Below are 13,182 nucleotides of genomic sequence, written 5' to 3' on the forward strand. Positions count from 1 at the left end.
CGCCCGGAGCCGTCTCCTCACGCCGCAGCCGGGCCCAACGTGGCACTTTGGCAGAACCCTCCCCGACCGGGGCCGCAATTCAAACCCCCGGCGGCGCCTCGGCCAATCGAGAACGGGCCGCCGGCCGAGGGGCAGTGACGTCGTCCAATCCTGTCTCACCGTAGGCCCGCGGATCGTCCGGTCTCGCGGGCAGGCAGCCAATGGTGACTCCGGAAGAAACAAAGAAGGCGGGGGAAAGGCGAAGGGGTGCGGCCGAGGGCCCCGCCCTCCCTTCTGCCTAGGGTCCCTCCTGGGCCAGTGTTTCGGGTGCTGGGTGTGGAGGTGGCGACCTCAGCGGCACCTGTGGTGGGTGTCCGGCCGGCCAGTTAGCCAGTGGACAGGTTGTGTGGGCTTGAGAGGTGGGAGTCCGGCCTCCGAGCAGTGGGCGGTTGTCGTGGGGGCGCCCTTCGTGCAAGCCGAGGCGCGAAGCGTGTCGGGAGCCCGGGGTCCGCTGCCCGCCTGGCCCCTTTGAACTCTCAGATTTGCTCTTTCTGATCTGAGGAAATTAAGGGTCGGTCGGCAGCTTAGGGCTGTTAGCTGTCTTTTCCTTGATTATCTGAACTCTCACCTCCAACCCGCTGAGAGTTGTACTCCACTTCCCCTGAAACAGAGGGCCCCGGGCCCACTTGAGTATCTGGGACAGAAAGGGGTGCACTTGAAGGTATCTCCTAAAAAAAAAAAAGAGTTGCAAGCACTTTTGCATACGGTTTTTAAAAGATTCAGGGGTCATGACATTGCACCTGGAGGGAAGAGAATGCAGCCCTAGCACTTGAAGGCCAGGAAGGCAGTGAACTTCGTTCTCTACAAAGTTAAAGTGATACTGCTGTTCCCGGGGTGCGGCTTTTACCATCATCGTACAGACAAAATACAGAAACTCCTACGTAGGGTCAATGTTCTCGACCCTGATGTAAAGGTAAAGATACAGCTGATAGAAGACAGCAGTGCTCTCTCTTATAGTAGAATGCCAACCAATAAATGTAGAAGGAATAATGGTGTTAGAAAGTAATAAAAGAGGAATGGTAAACTCCCACAAATCCTTTTCTTCTGAATCCAGATATACTAAAAGGAGAAATATTTCTGATTACTTTTTATTGCTAGGTTAAAAGAAGACGAAATCTACAGTCACCTTAAAGCCTTTACTGCCCTAATTGTCAAAATTCAGGTAGAGGTAAGTCTAGAACTAAAAGAAAATAATTTAAAGCCAACTGTCTTAATCTAAAAGTAACCCACTACAAATAGAACTCTTTGGAAAGAGAGATGATTGGATTTAGGATTTGCTGACGTTTGTGGAAGCTAAGAGCTAGATTCAGGCATCTGACCTTCAAGGGACTCATCTTCCATAGTCACTGATCTGCAAGATTGAAAGTGCTAGCTTTTTTTCTCCATGGCAAATAACTCATTTGACTCCAGATCAAATTGGACGATGTAGTGAAACGTTTTTTCACATTCTCCTTCAAAAACAAAAAACAAAAAAAGAGAAAGATATGGAGAATTAAAGTTACTGACCATTTTAAATGGCAACCCTCCCCTCAAAAAACAAAACAAGGGGCACCTGGGTGGCTCAGTTGGTTAAGTGTCTGGCTTAGGCTCAGGTCATGATCTCACAGTTCAGGAGTTCGAGCCCTGCGTTGGGATCTTTGCTGACCGCTCAGAGCCTGGAGCCTATTTCAGATTCTGTGTCTCCCTCTCTCTCTGACCCTCCCCTGCTTGTGCTGTCTGTCTCTCTCAAAAATAAATAAATAAACAAAAAAACCAAACCAAAACAAAAAAACCCCACAACAGACTGTGTGGGATTAGTGGATCCTTTTTAAGAATACCTTTGGGGAAACTTTTTCCCTCCTGGGAAAGCTTGCACAAAAATTGCATTGAGAAAGAGATGTTAGCTTTCACTGTTCGAAGCCATGCTTTGGAGGGGTCTCCGTCATTCTTTTACAGTCTACTTAGTCAAAACAGAGAAGCAATCATAAACAGCCTCTTCAGTGATGTTAATATTTCTTGGCTTAGCAGTAGATTAGTGACTAACAACCCAGGTTGATTCTAAAAGGGGGGATTTGGGTTTTCATTTAATAATTCATGGGTATATTGTACACCTGCCCAGCCTAATCATTATACCATTTTGCTACTTAAACTCTCCTGTATAAAACCTTTTGTGGTAAAGAAGAACCAGTGTTAGAAGTCTTTTGTTGCTGCTCAGAAAGATACAAGATTTTTCTTTGTGTTTTGTTGCTATAGGAGAATCAGGTAAGGAGAGTTTTTAGTAGTGGTGGGTTTAAAAAAAAAATACTAAGTGATTTTCAGTTTGATACTTACTGAAACAAAATGAAACACGATGAAAATAGTCTAAAACAAAATTTTGATCGTTCCTTTTGCAAATGAAAATAAGAGGGATTTTACTTTTTCTCTCAGTATATATAAACAGAGAGGGCTCACTTCGGCAGCACATAGACTAAAATTGGAATGATGCAGAGATTAGCATGGTCCCTGCTGAAGGATGGCATGCCAATCAGTATATAAAAACGAAGAGAAGTTCAGGCTACGAGAGTTTTTCATGATGTTATTAAAACCTTACATTTACATGTTTTAGACAGGATGGGTGCTTAACTCAAAAACTTTTTTAAAAGCTTTAACTTAGGAAGTGTATGACCCTTTGCAAAATTCTGAGCTTATAAATACCCACCTTCCGACTTAATGATAGATCAGGGCAAAATGTGTGGCAGGCTTCTTGTTTCAGCATGCCTGAAATAAAACTAAGAAAAAGAAGAGTGCCTACATTTTGGTGGGCTAAATTTGTATCTTGGCTTTGGGTCCACTGAGTGCTTTGTTTGGGCCATCAATCTCCATTCTTACTTAAGCCAAAAGTAACTCCTTAAAGTGGGATCTTCACCAGTAGTTCCCAGTTTTTTCAAATCCAAAAATTGTGTTTAAAGCCAAAAATGTTGGCTGACCTCCACATAATAGTACTTGTGCTTTTCAAGTGTTTGAGCACTGCATAATGACAACAATAAAAAAAAATTCAGGTGGAATCATTATAGCAGAACGAACATTTAAAGAATACTAGTACACATAAGAGCAAAATATTCTTTATTCAGTTTACAGACAATGCTTGGTCTGCATATGGCCTTAATAACTCCTTTTAATTGTAGAGCCCTACTTTCCCTAGAATTAGAATTATTCTTGGATCTACGCAATGCAAAGTGAAGCTCAGAGACTTTGGTCATTTGAACCCCACTTTTAGCTTGCCCTCTCCTTCCATAAGAGATTGGGCACTATAGACAGCAGTACCTGCTTAATTCAAGGATTAGATAAGTAATATCTCTTGAGTTCTCTGAATTTGTCTGTTTTGTGATTTAGTAAGATAGTAGAGACCTGGCCAAATATTCCAATAAGAAAGGGATAAAACAGAAAACTCATAGTATTGTCTTAAATTATAGTCAGGATTGAAAGGAAGATGGATCTGTACTTACCTCTTGCTTAGTTAACCTTTTCCTATTTTCCAGTTGAATAAATCAAGTTACTGAAAGGGTAAAGGTTAAGGGTTAGGAGGAATGTCTACATCAGAGCAAAGACCAGAATGTGTTTTTTTATATCCATCTTAGATAGGTCCTTTTGACCAAAGTTATGTAGTCTTTCAGGAGAAGACCAAGAATAAATATTCCAACGCAAGTCTGTAACTACCAAAAGGTCATCTTTATACTAAGATGAAGGATTCTATTCCTTCTGTCTGACTTTAGCTAAAGGATGGCACCTTATGATTTCTTTTCTATTGCACCCCCCCAAGAAGGGAGGATAATAATGCCATAAACACATCTCTCTGGCCTCTAATTTAGCATACGCAAACTCATGGATAAATCTCACTTGGATAACTTGGAAGAGTTCATAAAAATATATTCAGTGGCATGAGCCTGGCTGGCTCAGTTGGAGGAGCATGCGACTCTTGATCTTGGGGTCATAGGTTCAAGCCATGTGTACGTATATATATATTCCAGTTAAGTCACACTCAATGCAAATTAGTGTTCCTGGCAACTTCTCAAAAAAGGTTGAGTAAATGGAGAAGAAAGGAAAGTGTTAAATCTGATGACCTATGGAGAGATAGTGATTTGGGACTCTTCACCAAAATTAAGCTAGTGTCCAGTGGAATTTTGCCACCCATCAGCTATTGTATGCAAACAGTGGATTTTAACCATTTTCTGTTTTTTTTTTTTTTTTAACAAAAGGAGGAAGAATTCCTTTGCATAGAAAATAATGCTTTTAAAGATCAAACCCATTGCTTGGGCATATTCTATGATAACATTAGGGACTGAAATGCTAAATTCTGTCTTCAGTTTCTACTATGTGAAGCTGTTTTTACATCTGTACAAGATTTCAGAAGTGGCCTTTTACCAAGCCCAGGTGAGATGGAGCCTTTATTATCTGGGAGAGAGGGTCTCTTTCCCCACAGGTGTATGTTATTGTGATTTTCCAAAGAGCTAATTCTTCACACAGCTGAAAGAGTTTTTAAGAAAAGGTTATCCATGTCCAAGATCCTCTGATTGAGGGTAAAGAAATTTTTAAAAGATTGCCACTTAAAACCTTAAAGCTTTAGAGTTTAAAAGTACACTTTGGTTATTTGGGAAATTCCTTATATGGAACAATTAGAATTATTATTAAGATACTCTGTCTTGAAAAGGTCCATGGTAATCACAAATTGTACTGTAACTTATTACCAGTTATGTGGTCAGGGTACATAAAGTTAATGGTCTTAAAAACCCTTGTATTTTGTAATGTTACTCCTTTATCACCACCAACAACTTATTCGACTTAATTAGTATTTTTGGCATTTTGCAATAGCAGACATTGATATTTTAACCTTTCCTAATGAAATTATGTAAAACTATGCCATGGTGTATATATATGTATCGGCCATCATTCTCTGGAGAGGCACGGCCCTGGGTGCTTTATGGGGAAACAGTCTAATGTGATTCTGGGGTCGTATGCCTTGGCTCAGACCCTGACTCTGTCATTTATCAGGTAGGCAAATTGATTAACTTCTCTGGCCATCAGTGTCCTCATTGTAAAGTAGGGATAATAATAACAGTAACTGCTTCATAAGATTATTTTAAGGATTTAATGATTAATTCATTTAAGATTTGTACAATGCCTAAATACAAAGTGAATGCACATTGCTTTTGGAGTAACATTACCTGTTATTATTATTAAATTATGGGATATATGCCCCCTGCTAGTCCTGAAAGCAATGAGGGTTTTGAGTGTGTGGGGTGTGTTTTTGTTTTTGTTTTTTTGTGTTGTTTGTTTGTTGTTGTTGTTTTTACTTATAGTTTTGGTTACTTCACATTAAGTAAAATTTTGGGAGTCATTTTCACCAGTATAAACCACACTAAAATAATCCCTGTGGTTTTTTTTTCTCCTAGATGATTTTAATGATCTGGAATGCTCTTAATGACCTGACTGGGTATTTTCACGTCTCTCAGGCTGACTGCTGTTCCGGTCATCACAGCTCTGTTTTGTATGGTGCCCCTTTGTATTCGATAGCCTTCCTGCTTCCTTGGTTCCCTTGGAAATACTATCACAGAGGTGACTGGCTTAGTGGACTTCATCTGGTGGTGTCATTATGTGCTTTTGATAGTGCACTTACCTGTATTCAGCAAGCCCAGTGTACACTGTTCGCAGAGATTTTCACCAGACATGAAAGTCCACTTCGGCTTCTTAAAATTAACCAAGTGGCATCACTAGTTGGATCCACCAGTATCCTCTTCAGTGGCCTCATCTCTGATAACATGGAAATTTTATTCAATTTTCAGGCCTTCGCAGTGCTCATTGCCATTCTTGCCATGGCCAGCCTTTACACTGGCACATGCCACATGAGTCACTTGGGACCTAAAAGAAGCCCCGAGGAAAATGTTTTCCCCGAAAGTGAACAGGATCTCCCCTGGACCTCCATTGTCTCATTGATGAGACAGCTCTTGACCCAGAAGAACTTTTGCCTTTTTCTGATCATGAGTTTCTTCCAAGTCTTCCATTTAACCTTCTTCAACAACTTCATGATGATCTTTGCAGATAATCTCATTCCCAAGGATGTTCTTCCTTCTTTCCTAAGGAGTATCATGTATGGGGCAGCCTTTACTTGCCCACAGGTATGTGATGATTTTTCCCTTATTTTCCTCCAGGGATTAGAGGTCTAACTCCAACCTGGCTGAGGAAATTAGAAACCTGATTATATCAGTAGTTTGACAAAATGATGCACACAAGAGACCCAAAGAGAATATAGTCAGTGATACTGCAATAACGTTATTTGGTGGCAGATGGTAGCTACTTTTGCACTGAGCATAATATAACATACAGACTTGCCCAATCACTATGTTATATACCTGTAACTAATGTAACATTCTGTGGCAACTGTTCTTCAATTAAAAAAAAGGGAGAGACCCAAAGATTCAGAGCCCCACTTCAGTTCAATATTCAGGTCAGTATTTCTGTTACGTTCAGTTCAATATTCTGTTAAGTATTTCCATTATGTTCAGTAGAACACAATGGAAATAAGAAGTGAAAGGAAAAAAGAAAAGCGAACCCAATGAGAACTGAGCAACATGATATTTGAAACATCTTAGCTTTTGAATTTTGTTCTTCTGAACTTTTTTACTTAAACCTTAGCAGAGATATGGAAGGAATTAAATGGCAATTTTGCTTTATCGGGGCAGTTCACGTTCCTGTAACCATTATAAGAAAGAAAGTTACTGATCAAGAATTCTTGGGGCTCCCAGTGGCTCAGTTGTTTGAGTGTCCGACTCTTGATTTTGTCTAGGGTCAAATCCCAGGGTAATGGGGTGGAGCCCTACATTGGACTCTGTGCTTTGCATGGAGCCTGCTCGAGATTCTCTCTTGCTCCCTCTGCCCCACTCTCCAGCTCACAGTCTCTCCTCCTCTCTAAAATATTGTTTGTTTGTTTTTTTAAAGAATTCTTGAAGCCAGGTTTCAAAACACTTGGCTAAAAGACTGAGTCCTGGAATTCCAGAGCATTATTAAAATTCCATGCTCATGGCCATTACTGGAAAAGGCGTGTCCGCCTTCAAAAAAATAAACCAGCCTGCTGCGGTTTTTACAGCACTTAGAGAGTTGATGAATCATCTTGCTTTCCTTCACCTAAATATATCACCCCAAAATATGACATTACATAGCCTATGATACAGGTTTTTCCGTTTTCATAATTAAATGATGATTAAAATTAGTTATGTATTTAGAGAATAAGTCATTCTAGATAGATACGTTTTTACTGTTTACGTGTTCAACTGGTTTCAAAAATATTTAAACCATGTTGGATAGAAATAGTTCTAAAATATTTTAAGTGTTGACATACTTACACAGACTTTACAGAATGCAATTTGTCTTTCCAACCATTAGCTCCAGGTCTTTGTCACAGTTTGGTTACTGTATATATCATAATAAGGGAAAGTCACATTGGGTGCTTACCATGTGCCATGAACTATGCCAAGCACCTTGTTGTACACATTATCTCACCTAATCCTCACAACCACCTTCAAGGGAAAGATTTTTTATCTTTACAGATGAGAAAAGGGATGTTCAGAAGCATCTGCTTTTAGAACTGTGCACTTTTAGATTCTGTCTTTAAAAATGGACTGTACTTAGCAGAGTACACCAAATGGAGTATCATTTGGGCTTATCAGAATAGTCGCAAGGACTGTGCAGGTATATTGAAATGATGCTATTCCTTTAAGACAATTTGATGTTTGTCTAGCTGTTTGCCCCTATGTTCAATGACCTAGCATGGGGAGCTGTTTGCATTCCTATCTCTGCTTTATCAGATTATAAAATACATAAAATATGTTATATACCTGCCCATTTTTAATCATGTACTGGCCTATAGTATCTCCTCCAAGGGGAGAAAAGGTTTGTTAAACTCTGTGTTAAAAATAAAAAGAGTAGGGGCGCCTGGGTGGCTCAGTCTGTTAAGCCTCTGACTTCGGCTCAGGTCAGATCTCACGTTCGTGGGTTCGAGCCCCGCGTCAGGCTCTGTGCTGACAGCTAGCTCAGAGCCTGGAGCCTGCTTCCGGTTCTGCGTCTCCTTCTCTCTCTTCCCCTCCCCCTCTCATGCTCTGTCTTTGTCTGTATCAAAAATAAATAAAACAATTAAAACATTTAAAAAAAAATAAAAATAAAAATAAAAAGAGTAGATATGGGATGCCGGGGTGGTTCAGTTGGACAAGCGTCTGACTCTTGATTTCAGGTCAGGTCATGATTCAGGATCATGGGATCAAGCCCAGCATCAAACTCTGTGCTAAGAGTGGAGCCTGCTTAAGATTTGCTCTCTCCCACTGCCCCTCTCCCCGTCTCATGTGCGCACTCTCTCTCTCCCTCTCTCTCAAAATAAAAATAGGAGTGCCTGAGTGGCTCAGTTGGTTGAGCATCTATCTCTTGACTTCAGCTAGGGTCATAATCCCAGGGTTGTGGGATTGGTTCCCACATTGGGCTCTGTACAGAATGTGGAGCCTGCTTTGGATTCTCTCTATCTCTCTCTCTACCCTCTGTCCCCTCTCCTTTGAAAATAAAAAAAAAAAAGCTTAAGATTGCAAATCCATGTGAATTTTATTATATTTCTTTTTTTTCAAACTTTTATTTAAATTATAGTTAGTTAACATATAGTGTAATATTGTTTTCAGGAGTAGAATTTAGTGACTTACATATAACACCCAGTGCTCATACGAGTGCCCTCCTTAATACCCATTACCCATTTAGCCTACCCCCCACCCACCTCCTTCCATCAATTCTCAGTTTGCTCTATCATAATCTCTTACAGTTTATTTCCCTCCCTCTTTTTTATTTCCCCCCCTTCCACTGTGTTCATCTGTTTTGTTTCTTAAATTCTACATATGAGTGAAATCATATGATAGTTGTCTTTCTCTCTCTCCTGACTTAGTTCACTTAGCATAATACATTCTAGCTCTATCCACATCGTTGCAAATGGCAAGATTTCATTCATTTTGATGGCTAATATTCCATTATATATCATTATGTATACACACCACATCTTCTTTATCCATTCATCAGTCAATGGGCATTTGGGCTCTTTCCATAGTTTGGCTATTGTTGGTAATGCTGCTATAAACATTGGGATACATGTACCCTTCTGAATCTGTATTTTTTTTATCCTTTGGGTAAATAGTGCAATTGCTGAGTTGTAGTGTAGTTCTATCTTTAACTTTTTGAGGAATCTCCATACTGTTTTCCAGAGTGGCCGCACCAATTTGCATTCCCACCAACAGTGTATTCTTTCTCTATATCCTCCCCAACACTTGCTGTTTCTTGTGTTGTTAATTTTAGCCATTCTGACAGGTATGGGGTGGTATCTCATCAGGTTTTGATTTGTATTTCCCTGATGATATGTGATGTTGAACATCTTTTCAGGTGTCTGTTAGCCATCTGGATGTCTTCTTTAGAAAAGTGTCTATTCATGTTCTGCCCATTTTTTAACAGAGTTATTTGTTTTTTGGGTGTTGAGTTTGATAAATTCTTTATAGATTTTGGATAAATTATAGATTTATCAGATATCATTTGCAAATGTCTTCTCCCATTCCATAGGTTGCCTTTTAGCTTGTTTGTTTGTTTGTTTCCTTCGCTGTGCAGAAGCTTATATCTTGATTAAGTTCCAGCTGTTCATTTTTTGCTTTTGTTTCCCTTGCCTCTGGTGACATGTCTAGTAAGAAGTCGCTATGGCTGAAGTGAAAGAGGTTGCTGCCTATTTTATTCTCTAGGATTTTGATGGCTTCTTGTCTCACATTTAGGTCTTTCATCCATTTCGAATTTATTTGTGTGTATGGTGTAAGAAAGTGGTCCAGTTTCATTCTTCTGCATGTTGCTGTTCAGTTTTCCCAACGCCATTTGTTGAAAAGCCTTTCTTCCACTGGATATTCTTTCTTGCTTTGTCACAAATTAGTTGACCATAGAGTTGTGGGTCCATTTCTGGGTTTTCTATTTTGTTCACCTGATCAATGCATCTGTTTTTGTGCCAGTACCATACTGTCTCGTGTCATACAAAGCTTTGTCTTACAGCTTGAAGTCCTGAATCATGATGCCTCCAGATTTCTTTTCTCTTCAGGATTGCTTTGGCTATTCATGGTCCATATGAATTTTAGAATCGGCCTGTCAATTTCTACAAAGAAGACAGTTGGGATGCTGATAGACATTGCACTGAATCTGTAGATCAGTTTGGGTAGTATTGCTATCTTAGCAATGTTAAAACTTCTGACACATAGAGTGTTTTCCATCTATTTCAATCTTTTAAAATTTCTTTCAGAAACATTTTGTAGCTTTCAGACGATACATTTCCCCATTCCTTGTTAAATTTATTCCTAAATGTTTTAGATTGATGGATTTTTAGTGAAGACCTCAGAGGCTTTTTCAGAACAAAGGACATGAAGTTTTACTAAGCGTGTGGATTTAGTGGCTTTATTGTGGTGATTCCCATAAATGTTTTTTGTTTCTTCTTAGTTCATAGACATGTTCTGAGTAGAAATCACCAGATGGTTGAATTTTGATGGAGTGAAGGGCTACTATGCTTCTGATAAAACCATAACAACTTTTTCTTTATTTCTTTTTACAAAGGTAATATATATTTGCTGTAAAGATTCATACACTATTGAAACATCCATGAGTTTTTTTGTGTGCTGCTTTTTAAACTTAATAACTTCTGGAAATTTCCATGTCACATGTAAATCTACTTTTTAAAAATAGCTGTGTTGGGGTAAATTACACCAGTGTTCCATAATTGAGTCACCAGATCATGACGTGAGCCAAAACTGGATGCTCAACCAACTGAGCCATCCAGGGGCCCCACGTGTTGTAACTTTTAAAAACACTGCTAAAGTGGGGGCCCCTGGGTGGCTCAGTCAGTTAAGCATCTGACTCTTGCTCTTAGCTCAGGTCTTGATCTCAGGGTTGTGAGTTCAAGCCCCGTATTGGGCTCTGCACCGGGCATGAAGCCTACTTTAAAAAATAATAATAATAAAATAAAAACACGTAGGTGCTTGGCTGACTCAGTGGAAGAATGTGGGGCTCTTGATCTCCACATAGGTTTGAGCCCCATATTGGGTGTAGAGATTACTTACATAAAACTTAAAAAAAACTTTGCAGAAAAAAATGTTTAAAAAAACATAAAAACACTGCTAAAGTGTTTTCTAGATTACTTTACATTCCCACAGTGTGTAAAAGTGTTCCAGTTGCTCAACATTCTTGCCAATCCTCATGATCAGTCTTTTTAGTTTTAGCCATACTAATAGGTGTATAATAATATTTTATTATGCTTTTGATTTATATTTTCCTAATGACTACTAATGATATTACTGCATCTTTTCATCTTTTCATGTGCTTACTTGCCATCCATATATCTTTTTGGTGGATTCAGATCTTTTGCCTATTAAATTTTTTTTAATGTTTATTTATTTTTGAGAGAGAGAGAAAGACAACGTGGGTGAGGGGCAGAGATAGAGGGAGACAGAGGATCCAAAGCAAGCTCTGCACTGACAGCAGAGAACCCGATGCGGGACTCCAACTCACAAACCACGAAATCATGACCTGAGCCAAAGTTGGACACTTAACTGACTGTAGCCACCCAGGCACCCCTACCTTTTTTTTTTTTTAATGTTTTATTTATTTTTGAGAGAGAGAAAGAGACAGAGACAGAGTGAGCAGGGGAGGGTCAGAGAGAGAGGAAGACACAGAATATGAAGACAGGCTACACGCTCTGAGCTACCGGTCAGCACAGAGCCTTATGTGGGGCTCGAACCCACGAACCATGAGATCATGTCCAAAGTCAGACACTTAACAGACTGAGCCACCCAGGTGCCCCACCCCTGCCTATATTTTAATCAAGTTGTTTGTTATCATATTACTGAAGTATAAGAGTTCTAGATACAAATCCTTTGTTGGATATATGTTCAGCAAATATTTTCTCCTAGTCTTTCTTTGCTATAAATTTTTAAACTATTGAAATACAGTTGACACACACAGTGTTACATTAGTTTCAGGTGTACAACATGGTGATTGGATAAGTCTACATGTTATGCTGTGCTCACAATCTGCCATCATACAATGCTATCACAATACCATTGACTACATTCTTTAGTCTCTATATCCACCTTTTATACCCGTGACTTCTTCATCTGGGCTATTACATTTTAAGAGAACATGGTCAAAAGATTTCCACAACCTTTTTTCTCAAACCCTTACACTAACATGAATTTCTGTTGATCTTAGTAACTTCATTATAAAGTAGAAGCCCAAAGTTGCTTTAAGTGTAGTCTTAATTTCCAGACAAGTGACACTCGCATAAATTCTTGGAGTAAAAAGAAAAAAAATGACAGACTTGTTATTTTTGGCTAAGTCACGTAAACTGTGGGTATGGTACTGAAGGAGAAGCACCATGTTTCCATTTTCTCAGGCTGTCTTCTCAGGGGCTTTCTCTTGGAGGAGTTGCATAAGTGGAGGGAGAAACAAATGAACAAGTGCTCATTCTAATAACTGTTTAAAAATTTTTTTAATGTTTTCTATTTATTTTTGAGAGACAGGGAGAGACAGCACGAGCAGGGGAGGGTCAGAGAGAGAGGGAGATACAGAATCTGAAGCAGGCTCCAGACTCTGAGCTAGCTGTCAGCACAGAGCCTGATGTGGGGCTCGAACCCACAAACTGTGAGATCATGACCTGAGCTGAAGTTGGATGCTTAACTGACTGAGCCACCCAGGCGACCCTCTAATAACTGTTTTAATAGGTCTGTGACAGGGTGTCTGGGTGGCTCAGTCAGCTGAGCATTCAACTCTTGATTTTGGCACAGGTTATGATTTCACGGTCATGGGACTGAGCCCTGAGTCAGGCTCCACACGGAGCATGGAGCCTGCTTAAGATTCTCTCTTTCTCTCTCTCTCTCCTTCTCTCTCCCTCCCCCGCCCCTCTTCCCTGCTCATGCTTGCCCTCTCTCTCCCCCCTCCTCATGCTCGCTCTCTCTTTTTCTCTCCCTCCCCCCTCCCTCTGCCCCTCTTCCCTGCTTATGCTCTCTCTCTCAAATAGTAATAGTAATACTAATAATTATTATCTTTATTATTAATAAATAATAACTATATTATTATTATTATTATAAC

The 13,182-nt window shown here is 39.8% G+C and overlaps 1 protein-coding gene and 1 non-coding gene across 4 annotated transcripts in view; both read left to right on the plus strand.

Annotated features, from left to right (window-relative positions):
* Positions 1-280: 280 nt before the first annotated feature.
* LOC115299678 (transmembrane protein 180-like) overlaps positions 281-13,182 on the plus strand; it is a 35,824-nt gene continuing 22,922 nt past the window's right edge. Inside the window, exons 1-4 of one of the 3 annotated variants that reach the window (XM_029949129.1) lie at positions 281-380; positions 1,138-1,207; positions 4,254-4,428; positions 5,448-6,170. In XM_029949129.1, coding sequence (XP_029804989.1) covers positions 4,282-4,428; positions 5,448-6,170 — 870 coding nt within the window. In that variant the 5' untranslated portion in view covers positions 281-380; positions 1,138-1,207; positions 4,254-4,281. Of the gene's footprint in view, positions 381-1,137; positions 1,208-4,247; positions 4,429-5,447; positions 6,171-13,182 lie in introns of those variants that run through there. The other 2 variants (XM_029949128.1, XM_029949127.1) reach the window with 2 other exon arrangements.
* LOC115300551 lies at positions 2,462-2,568 on the plus strand. Its single transcript, XR_003912718.1, has one exon. It is a non-coding gene; the product is annotated as a U6 spliceosomal RNA (small nuclear RNA).

Source organism: Suricata suricatta, chromosome 8 (genome assembly GCF_006229205.1).
Source record: "Suricata suricatta isolate VVHF042 chromosome 8, meerkat_22Aug2017_6uvM2_HiC, whole genome shotgun sequence".
In the NCBI taxonomy this organism is placed as follows: domain Eukaryota; kingdom Metazoa; phylum Chordata; class Mammalia; order Carnivora; family Herpestidae; genus Suricata; species Suricata suricatta.